Raw genomic sequence first — 11,656 nt, 5'->3', positions numbered from 1 at the left:
GCCCTAAAAAAAAAAAACCAATGTCATCCCCAAACAACATTTAAAAGAGAAATTATAGAGTGGCCGGTACTTGACGGTCGGACACCATATAAAAACTCCATTTAAAATACTATTTTCCTGCATATAAAACAATGTTAAAATAATGTAGAGAAAACCTAACTTTTTACAAAGTTACTCTGCATTTAAGATCCCCTGCATAGATGATGGCTGGTGTCATTTGACCTCAGAACTGAAATAATTTGTGGGTCATTGTGTTCTCCAATTCCAGTTAGAATACAATTCAGAGCTCTGGACATGGTGGGTAGTGATTAAGCCTAAAAACAGTCACTCTTCATCCATCCGAAGCTTACTAAAAATGTTCCTTGGTTTTATCTTTAGCTCTTCAGCTAATAGTTTGAGAACTTCCCAAGCCAATTTCTTCACGGCCGAATATGTAATCACTCGGACAAGCAATAAAACCAACCAAAAGAAAAAGTTAAAGGATTATGTTATATCAAACCTACATGTAATATCATAAAAGAAACAGAGAGCTTAACCAAAGAGTCTCTGAAAAATTCAATTGGGTTTGTTTTTTGAAAGAAAAAGGTGGGTGTCTTATTGGTTCTAACCCAAGTGTTTCTGCATTTTCTCCAAAAAAAAATTTCTGAGAAAGCAAGAATTGTGATTAAGTGGCAAATTATGATTAGCAGATTGGACTTTAGACTCCAATAAAGAAACATAATTTTGCAAGGAACGTAAGAACTAAACTCTCGATGAATAAAAGACACTTGCATATAAGATCATACGCAAAGTGGATATTCTTTCTTATGTATACATGCACAATTACATTTCTTCAGCATGCTAAGAACCTAGATTTATGGGAGGTCCGCCCGTTCTTTTTATTAGTAAAATTATCTACCATTCAAAAAAAAAAAAAAAAAACACTGGAGAAACAAAGCAAAAATTAAACAAAAACAAAAGATAACTTCTGCAAAACAAGGGAAAAAGAAACAAGTATTAAAATGGTAATAGAAGAAGTTCATATTATAAGATCCTTAGGGTACAAATGATGCTGATTTGAACACAACCATTAAAAGCTAATATCGATCACATACTGACTTAATAGTAAAATAGAATTATAGGTAGTTTAAGCATCTTATAATACGTCCAATAAATCAAAAGGGGGCCTGTCTCTAATGGGGTGGAGGGAAGAATATGGTATGCTTATTGTTCTTAGTCTGAACAAGCTTCACCAGATCTTGAGTCACATTGAAAGCTGCTTCTGCAACTTGTGGAGATAAAGCTTTCAACAGGGATGTCTTCCCAGCCATATGACTGTAGATTGGCCTGATAAAAGGAAAACAAAAATCAATTAACAGTAATATATAGTTGGATATAGAAATAGAACTATTGGGTCTGTTCTCTATGGGGATAGAAATCCTTGGATAAGCTGTTCCTTGGATTGACTTTCTTGGTTGGATAATTTTTATCTTGAATAAATCCTTGAAATTGACCACCCTAGGCTAATCTCTTTGAGAACAGAGGACAGCAAGCCCATCCAAGGATAAAATAAACCCCACCCTGCTAACAGCCCCATTATAAACTAGAGGGATGCTGAACTAAGGGACACTCTTGCAAAAATAGGATAAATTGATGAAAGGGTGCCCCCATTGGTGGAAAGTTCCCAAAGTGCATTTATAACATGTAAAAATCAATGAACATTAAATGCACTATGGTGACTTTCCACCAATGGGGGCTTTCATCTTATTTTTGCAAGGACGCCCTTCAGTTTAGCATTCCTTTAATAACTATTGTCCACATTTAAGATTATGTTGGGACAAAGGTAGAACTCATCCTTAAACGCTAGCCGATAAGGGGAGGGTGTCCAAGTCCTTATAAGCTCATCCACATATGTTGACTTTTCCGACACGGGATCTTTGCTCTTGTGTGGAACCCCAAATAGATTATACCAATTTTTAGAGGATATCCAAGGAGGTCCTTAATTTTAAAGGCAGGATTACTCACTGTGGATGTGTGTTGACAGAAAACCATTCCATTCCTTCACCATCTGCAATCTTTGACACCACAAAGAACCTCGGCACGACGAATAAACTCCCCGCCAACACCCTCCCCTCGAAAACCCTCTTACCATTGATGCCCACAATCTCTACACGCCCACTCCCTTTAACAATATAAGTCAGCTGAATCCCTGACTCTGCGGAGAATCCCGGGGAGCATGTAGCATTAGGATCAAGCTTAACAAGATTAGCACTGAACCCAATTTCTTGTAATAAAGGGAAATTTTTGCTTGTAATAACCACGACACGCCCCCCATTCTTCACATCCACATCAAATGGCTTATTGTTTAAGTTAAAGACCAACCCTTCTGTATCAGCTAGGCAAGGCTTAGGCAATTGTAACTCTTGTTTAAGCTTGACAATTATCTGACCACTTTGGCTTTTTACGAGCTTGTTTACTTCCTCTTCATCTAGATCCCAGGCCTTAGTTAGAAATTCGGGTGAGAACCCGGTGAAGATTCCGTTAGTCCCTGCTAAGAAGAAGTAGGTGAATACTCCGGGGACATGAGCCTTAGAAGTGTCACCCAAGAACACCACAACGAATTCGGAGTCTCCGCCGTTGTACCACCATGAGACCGCTCCCAAGTGCAAAGCTATAACATCACCTTGTTTAAGTTCCACCACCTTCTCTTTTGGACCTTCCGGTGATAGTACTCCAACTGTCCCGCAACCTGTAACAAGAGAAAAGAAGCTGTTGAGAAATGCACTTGAGTTTTTATTGACTAGGTTGATTCGACTCAGAATAACTATTTTTTCGACTAAGTTAAATTTTCTAGTTTTGAAATCATTGTCCCGTTTTTTAATTTTCTATGACACAATAAATTGCGCATTGGGATGATCCTAAGCAGCTAACCGTGAGCTTCCATTGGATCGTAACCATCTGGTTTCTCTTTCACAATGTTTCAAAAACAGGGATGCAGTTCAAAATGCAGCCAGAGAAATTCCTACTTGACTCGGAATGACAGCTGAGCCCCCCGTTGACCCGGTCATTACTCTGGAAGTCAAAGGATTTTTATTGATATTTTGTAAGGCAAAACACGGACTTACAAGAATACGGCATAGGTAAAAGAGGGTCAACTCAGGGGAGTCCATGATGACATGAGGGGTTTTGAAACTATTTTCATCTATCAAATACTTAAGACCATCAAATCACTGTGAATATGAGCAGAAAGCTTGGATTAATGTATTCGGGTTTGGATGGGGACTTCAGAAGTATGATAAGAGATGCGGAGGAAAGGGATATTGATGATTGCTGCGATATGAGGAAGAATTCTTCTGAAATCCTTAGTCGAAAGGATAGGGAGTTGAAAAGGTTGAAATCTGGCATTAATTATGAAGGGATATTGTCAAGTGGGGTGAGGGCCGGGGCTACTTCGGCTAGTAATCAATTTTCGCGTAAAGGGAGGAGGAGCATAAAAATGGTGGATCCATGAAGATTATATCCTGGAATATAAATGGTTCGGGTTCTCTGGAAAAGAGGGCGCAATTTAAAGAGTTTATGAAGGAGTTCAAACCGGATTTTTTTTGTATCCAAGAAACTAAATTGGAATCTATTGATAGAAATGTGGTGAGGAGCTTGGGGGCTAGAGCGGAATGGGACTTCATCTTTATTGAATCCATTGGAGCATCTGGGCGGATTTTGATTGCTTGGGATGAATCAAAATGGTTGAAAGTTGAAGAGATGAGGGGTCGGTTTTCTTTGTCTATGGTTATTCGTAGACTCGATGATTCTTCCATGTGGTTGTTCATGGGGGTATATGGTCCTAACCTCCGGGCGGAGAAAAAAATATTGTGGGAAGAGCTTTGCAGGGTCAGGGAGAAGTGGTCGTTTCCTTGGTGTATTGGTAGTGATTTTAATGAAATACGGTTTGTTAGTGATAGAGTAGGTTGTCGGAGATCCAACCCAAACATGTTAGCTTTTGCGGAGTTTATTGCTAAATATAATCTAATTGACCTTCCTCTTTCCGGTGGTAGCTTTACGTGGTCTAGAGGTGGGAGCCATAGCCGTATTGATAGATTCCTTATTTGTCCTGGGTGGTTGAGTTTGATCCCCGAGGGGTATATCAAAAAATTATCCCTCATTCAGTTTCGGATCATTGTCCCCTTATGCTTGATCCTAGATTGGAGTCGTGGGGGCCACCGCCTTTTAGATTTGAAATTGCGTGGCTTAAGGAACCTAATATGGAGAAGACGATGGGAGAATGGTGGGAGTCTTTCAAGGTGGATGGGCATGCCGACATTGTGATTGGCAAGAAGCTGAGATTCGTAAAGTCCAAATTGAAGGAATGGGTGGCTGAAAGAAGAGTGTCAAAGTTGGAAAGGCGCAAATGGTTGGAAAACCGTATTAAGGAATTATCGGGTGATGATGAAAACGGCACCGCTTCAGTAATGGATATGGAGGAGTTGGGTCGAATTAAAGAAGAGCATAAAGGTATTCTTCTACAGGAAGAAATCTCTTGGAGGCAAAAATCTAGGGTGAAATGGTTGAAAGAGGGGGATAAAAACTCGGCTTACTTCCATACTATGGCTAGTGCTCGTCGTAGAAGAAATAGACTATCTTCTCTTAATATTGATGGGAAAGTGATTGTGGATAAGGAGGGTATCACCAATGCAATCTTGGAATTCTATCGCTCTCTATATTCTTCGGAAGGCGTAGCTCGCCCTATCCCGGAGGAGGTGAATTTTAATAGTTTATCTATGGTGGAGAGGAGTTTGTTGGAAAGACCCTTTGACGAGGAGGAAGTTCAAAAATGTGTGTTTATGATGAGTAGGGATAAAGCACCTGGACCTGACAGTTTTTGTATTGCGTTTTTTCAATCGTGTTGGGAGTATGTCAAGGAGGACATTATGAATTTCTTTCATGAATTCTATAACAGATTGGTGTTGGATAAAAGCACGGGGGCAACATTTATCACTTTGATTCTGAAAGTGAATGGTGCAGTAAAAATCTCTGATTTTAGACCCATTAGTTTGGTTGGCTGCCTTTATAAGGCACTCGCAAAAATTCTTGCTGACCGGATTAAAGTGGTGATGATGCCCTCGGTGATTTCGGAATGTCAAAGTGCATTTGTTTCTAAGAGACAAATCTTGGATTGTTCTCTTATTGCAAATGAAGCCATAGATTCTTACTTTAAGTCTGGGGAAGGGGGTATTGTGTGTAAACTGGATATGGAAAAAGCTTATGACCGAGTGGAGTGGGGGTGCTGGGACTATTTGTTGGGGCGTATGGGGTTTGGAGACCGGTGGAGGGGGTGGATTAGAATATGTGTTGAATCTGCATGGTTTTCGATTCTGGTCAATGGCTCTCCTCAAGGGTTTTTTAAATCTTCTAGAGGGTTGAGGCAGGGGGATCCTCTTTCTCCTTTTCTATTTGCTATTGTAGCTGAGACCTTGGGTAGATTGATGGCTATTGGAAGCGGCAAGGAGTTATTTCGGGGTTTTGTTGTTGGGCGGGATAGGGTGGAAGTGTCTCATTTGCAGTTTGCAGATGACACTCTGTTATTTTGTTGTCCGAATGATTTGTACATTTTAAATTTGAAAGTGACTATTCGATGCTATGAGTTGATAACTAGCCAGAGGGTTAGTTTCCAAAAATCATGTATGTTTGCGATCAATATTCCGAGTGAGAGGGCCATCAGGCTTGCTAAGATGGTGGGGTGTAAAGTGGAATTTCTCTCGTCCTTGTATTTGGGTTTACCGTTGGGTGTGGGAAGACCGAAGAAGCATTTGTGGGATCCTATTGTGGAGAGAATTGAAAGAAGACTTGAAACGTGGAAAAGGAACCTTATATCCAGAGGGGGGAGATTGGTTTTGTTAAAGGCCGTGTTGGCTAACATTCCTATATATTTCTTATCTCTCCTTAAATGCCTAATCAGTGTGGTTTTGAGAATTGAGCAGATTCAACGTAGATTTTTATGGGAGGAGGGGGGGGTTCATGTGATAACAAGGGTATTCCGCTTGTGAAGTGGGAGAAGGTTTGCATACCTTTTAAAAATGGAGGTCTTGAGATAAGAAGAATTCGTGAATTTAATCATGCCTTATTAGGCAAGTGACTGTGGAGGTTTGGAGTGGAGCAAGGTCAATTTTGGGTGAAAGTGATGAGTAGTAAGTATGGAGCAAAACCTGGAAATTGGGAGTCGGACAATCTTTACAACTTGAAGGGAGTGACTGTGTGGAGAGATATTTTGAAAATATATCATGATTTCAGCAAGGGCATCCTGTTTAAAGTCTATTCAGGTGATCGCATTAGATTTTGGCATGACGCTTGGTGCTCGGCCGAGCCCCTTATGAAGGTATTCATGGAGTTGTTTGTTGTTGCTGCTTCAAAGGAAGCTATGGTTTGTGATTGTTTTGTTCGAGTGGAGGGAGGGGTGATGTGGATGCCGGCTTTCAGAAGGAATTTCTTTGATAGAGAATTGGAAGCTTTAGCTCGTTTTATTGAATTGCTTGAATCTTGTTACATCAAACTGTCTGGGTCGGATAAAAGAATTTGGAGTTGGGACCCATCCGGCTTCTTTTCCGTTAAATTTTTTTATTCCCATCTTGTTCCGTGTGGTGTGCCCTCTATCTTCGACATGGTGTGGAAGTTTCCTTGTCCTCCTAGGGTATGCCTTTTTGGGTGGGCGGCGTGTAGGGATAGGATCCAAACAATTAACTTTCTTCGGAAGAGGGGTATGTTTTTGGTGGATCATTGCTCCCTATGTTTGGAAGATGGAGAATTGGCTTGCCATCTCTTTATCCACTCCAAAGTTGCTAGAGAAGTATGGGGGTACATTTTGGGGAGTTTTGGGATCTGTTGGGTGTTTCCTTTATCTATTTCGGATGTCTTTTTGTGTTGGGAGTCCGTGCCATGGAAGAAAAAGGGTAAGATGTTGTGGAAGATTTGTCTCCTTGCTACATTGTGGGTCCTTTGGAATGAGCGAAATGCAAGGATATTTTAGGGGTCCAATAGATCGCCTTACCGGTTATACATAAATATCATTACTCTTACCATTTCTTGGGCGAAATGCTTGCCTCCGTTCCGCTTTGTCCCTGCTTATGACTTATGGGAGGGTTGGAGGGTGGTGTGTTTTAGTAGAGAATACTAATCACAGGTGGTTCAAGAGTGGGAAGCTCCACCCATTGGATGGATGAAATTTAATTTTGATGGTTCGAGCTTGGGCAATCCTGGTCCGGCGGGTATTGGTGGTATCTATCGGGATTCCAGAGGGGCTACCTTGTGGGCTTATTCGGGGCCATTGGGAGTGTCTGACTCAAATGAGGCGGAAGTCAGAGCGGTACATCAAGGTATTAAAAGAATTGCAAGAGACCACATCGACACTACTATAGTGGAGGGGGATTCATTAAATGTGGTTATGTGGCTCCGTGGTACCGCGGCTCCTCCTTCGAGATTTTGGTCATTTTTTGACGAAATATGTGATCTTGTAGAAGGCTCATCCATTATTTTCAACCATGTTCGCAGATCTGCAAATTGTGAAGCGGATTCTTTGGCTAGATCCGGGGTTGAGAGATTAGAGGTGGAGAGCTTTGATTTTTTTCCTCCTTGAGGTTATTGTATTTTTATTTTCTTTATTTCCTTGTAATCCTTTTAGGAGTCTTTCTCGGTCTTCCCTGTTTTAATATAGTTGACTTACCATTTCAAAAAAAAAACATTGGATGCACATCCCAAATTTCTGATTTGACCGTCTATGTCTAATACGTGAGATTAATTTGTACCATAATTTGCTAATGAGTTGTGCTAGATAATTCGTCTTAATAAATCGATATTAGAGCGGTCTTCAATTCATTTAGCCTTTGTGTGGGTTTGAGATTTTCAACTCAAGAATGCAATTTATGAGTACTTCGCGTTATCTCAACTGTATAAATTTTCAACTCAAATGTAATATATATATATATATATATATATATATACTAGTAAAAACCCCGTGTGATGCACGGGCCGACAAAGAACTGTACGGACCACATCATAGATTGATCCAAACCGTCCATGTGATGGAACACAACATAAATAGGTTGTGCCCCAAAAATCATTTCCATAAGCTGATCCTAGCTCTCCAATCTATAGATGTTTCCATAATTCTTCTTAAATCAGATGGCTAAGATCACCCTGTAGATTTTTTATTAAAAAACCATAAAGGAGGGGGGTAAGATTGAAATTATATGGTTTTAATGGGTGCCTTTGTTAAAAGCATAAAGGAGGGGTAGGATTGAAAATATGTGAGTTGAATGGGTGCATTTGTTAAAAAAAGACAAAAAAAGTGATGTGTAATTCTCATATAATTTTCAAAAAAATCAAAAAATTCTCTTCTTTTCCTCCCAGCTTATAGTAGTAGATAGTCGTAGATATGGGTAAAGCAATTCAAAAGGAAGTACTATATACATGAACATTAGAAGCTTAACTAGCGGTGATTACCTTGGAGAACATAGCCAATTTTAGATGAATCTGCATAATGAGGCAAGGCTAGACCTCCTTGCTCAAGAACAAGCTTTGCCGCGCCTAGTTTCCCCTCGCTAAGCATTGGAAGATCAGTGCTTGACCAGATATAATAAGATCCACCGTCGCTGCCATAGAGTTTCTGGGGTGACTTGGGAGATAGATCTACTTCCATGGGTTCTTTTTGTTGCTTATGTTGTTCGAATCTGGAATACAGTATTTATAATGCAAAGGTTAATTACCAAGCATGTTTCTTTGCAAAGATAGAATCAAAACATTACTTGTTATGTGATTGGTACGTAGCATTAAGTAGTCCCATCAGCTTAGGACAAAGTACCAAAAACTAACAACATATAAAGTCTAGTGATATTCCCACCACCATGTTATGATAATTGCACAAACTGAGAATTTATATGGTGGCCGGCCGTCACGTGCAGCCCAAAAATACAGTGGGCCCATATTGTCTAGGTGCTCCAAACCATTCATTTATTGGGCCCTAACGTAGATATGGTGTGCCACAAAAATCTTCTCCATAGGATGATTCTAGCCCTCCAATTTGTGGATGTTTAAAATTGAGGGTACAATATAGAAACCTCCGCCCACATTGTCTAGATGATCCAGACCATTCATTTATTGGGCCCTAACGTAGATAGGGTGTGCCCCAAAATCTTCTCCATAGGATGATCCTAACCCTCCAAGTTGTGGATGTTTAAAATTGACGGTACAATATAGAAACCTCCATTCATCAGAGAGTTAGATCATCCAATGGATAAGAGTTTTTGGACACACCCTATCTACATCAGTGCCCAAATAATGAATGGTTTGGATCGCCCAAATAATGAATGGTTTGGATCACCCAAACAATGTCTCCACCACCCACGCACCCGACTTTTTCTTTTTTTAGATCAGAGTGGGCACGTACCATTTTATAGTGCAGTATTTTTTAAAAAGTACTATATGACTTACACCATAGGATGATCCAATCCGTCTATTTGATGGGCCACAATGCAAAATAGGCTGTGTCTCAAAAATCATTTCCATAGGATGATCCCAACCCTCCGATCTATAGAGGTTTCCATAATTGCAGCTCCTGTATAGATCGGAGGGCTAGGATCATCCTATGGAAATAATTTTTTGGGTCACAACTTATTTGTGTTGTGGCCCATCAAATGGATGGTTTGGATCATCCTAAGGTGTGAGCCGTATAGTACTTTTTTGAAAAATACTCACTATAAAGGCTTACACCATATAAAACCTTATAACAATACATCAAAAACTTGTTATGGATGCTCTTGTATTTCTCTGGGTTTGATAACCTCAATCTTCCCTTCGGTTTTAATGAAAATTTGCTATCATTTATAAAAAACAATACATCAAAAACCAACATAATAAATGCCATTACCAGAGAGAGAGAGAGAGAGTCCTAACCTGAACTTTGTAGAATTGTGAGATAGGAAGAAGGGGGATGAGAGTTCAGAGCATTAAATAAGCGTGTGGGGTTAGAGAAAGAGAAGAAGAGGAACTGAATTAGGTGGCACAACCTATCAACTTTGCTGAGTCTCTGGGCGTGTTTGGACCACCCAATGGTTTGGCGCATACTACACATTTTGAAAAATAATAATAAACCACGAGTTCTGAAGACTCCCATTAATGCACCTTAGACTTTTCGTAGCCCAATGCATTATAGTAAAGATTAAAAAAATATGAACCATGTGTTCTGTCACTAATCCACCTAAGACTTTTCCTAGCCCATTGCATTTTCCACGTTCTGAACACCATTCTCAACTGTGGTTCCTCAACGATTACAACTTTATTTTGGCGTTAACGATGATGCCCAGGATTTTTTGTAGCATTGTTTTGGATTTCCACTTGTAGATGTTCTGTAATCAGATTTTGTGACGTGGCCACATCTCCCCTCGAGCCCACGTCTCCTTTAATTGTGAGGATAAGGGTTACAAATCTACTAACCCAACACGTCTCTTTGATAGGATGGGAAAAGAATTTTAAATTGAAGAGGAATATCTTAGGAAAATTTGTTAGAAAAATGCAAAGTTTTGGTTAAACTGTCAAGGTACGTTCTCTTTTTTTTTTTTGTGAAATAAGAGCTGTCAGGTGCTTCTAGAAATTGTCAGGTGCTTCTAGAAATCCCAAAGGACAAGAATACCCTCCCTCCTCTTTTTCTCTTCACCTTTTTAGCTCACTTCCCTATGCATTTTCACCTACCCTATCATCTTTTCCTTCCGACTCGGACTTCCGACCAATGTCCAGTAAAATGGCCATTGTACTGGACTTCATTCGGAAGTCCGAAATTTTTTTCGGCCTTCCGAGTCGGACTTCCAAACAAGGATTCGGACTTCCGAATGGATCCAGTACAATGCCCAGTGTGCTGGACTCTATTTGAAAATTTGAATCTTCGTTCGGACTTCCGAGTAGGGCTACATACACATTGTTGTCCACAGATGGAAGGGTTACGATGATCCGATGGAGCTGATTTTTTGGGCACACCCTATATATGTGAGGGCCCATCAAATGAACGCTTTGGATGATCCAAACAATGTGGGCCCACTGAGTTTTCGGTAGTGTTTAGATTCGAAGGGGGTGTATGGGGTCTTCATTAGCATTGATTGTGTTTCAAAGAGGGGCCTACCTTATACATATTCAAGCTACAATAATTTAACTCTTCGAACCCCAATGATATTAGAATGTCCCGAACACAACTTCCACTCTTGGAACCAATTTAATATTATTAAAGAGAGAGATAGAGAGAGAGAGATAGAGAGAGAGGTAAACATAAAATCAATGTACAATTCTGACCAAATAGTGGCTACAATAGCGTTTAATTTCTACCAATTCCGTGTGAGTAAGTATCATGTGCAGTAACAAGTGTCCCAAAATCAATGCCACTTTGTAGAAAAAACCAACAACTCCATTCCCAAGCAAAGAAAGGAGGTGCGAAGGACACACCGGACCTACAAGAGAAACTTGCAACAATCAATAAAATAATGGGTTTTATACCCCGGAACCAGTATGGAACCACATTTTATATCTTGGAACCACTACAGATCCACATTCTATACCCCGGAACCACTCGAGAACCACATTTTATACCCCGGGACCACTATGGAAGCACCATTTATACCTCGGAACCACTAGGGAACCCCATTTA

At 40.1% G+C, this 11,656-nt stretch overlaps 1 protein-coding gene across 2 annotated transcripts; it reads right to left on the bottom strand.

The window, feature by feature from the left end:
- Positions 1-996: 996 nt before the first annotated feature.
- LOC143864112 (glutelin type-D 1-like) lies at positions 997-10,069 on the bottom strand. Of its 2 annotated transcripts, none has more exons than XM_077374907.1 (4): positions 9,919-10,069; positions 8,470-8,696; positions 2,005-2,728; positions 997-1,326 (listed from the first exon to the last, which is right to left on the bottom strand). In XM_077374907.1, the coding sequence occupies exons 2-4, from the start codon at positions 8,663-8,665 to the stop codon at positions 1,173-1,175; spliced, it is 1,074 nt and encodes a 357-aa protein (XP_077231022.1). In that variant the 5' UTR covers positions 8,666-8,696; positions 9,919-10,069; the 3' UTR covers positions 997-1,172. The 2 variants fall into 2 exon arrangements, with proteins under 2 accessions (XP_077231022.1, XP_077231023.1); XM_077374908.1 differs by lacking the exon at positions 9,919-10,069 and adding an exon at positions 9,876-9,881.
- Between the last annotated feature and the right edge of the window lie 1,587 nt (positions 10,070-11,656).

The sequence above is a fragment of the Tasmannia lanceolata genome, unplaced genomic scaffold (genome assembly GCF_043159265.1).
Source record: "Tasmannia lanceolata isolate RefF3 unplaced genomic scaffold, GAP_Taslan_0.1 ptg000048l, whole genome shotgun sequence".
NCBI classification, from domain to species: Eukaryota; Viridiplantae; Streptophyta; class Magnoliopsida; order Canellales; family Winteraceae; genus Tasmannia; species Tasmannia lanceolata.
Note: the sequence above shows the minus strand (reverse complement) of the source record. Positions and strands in the feature narration are given on the sequence as shown.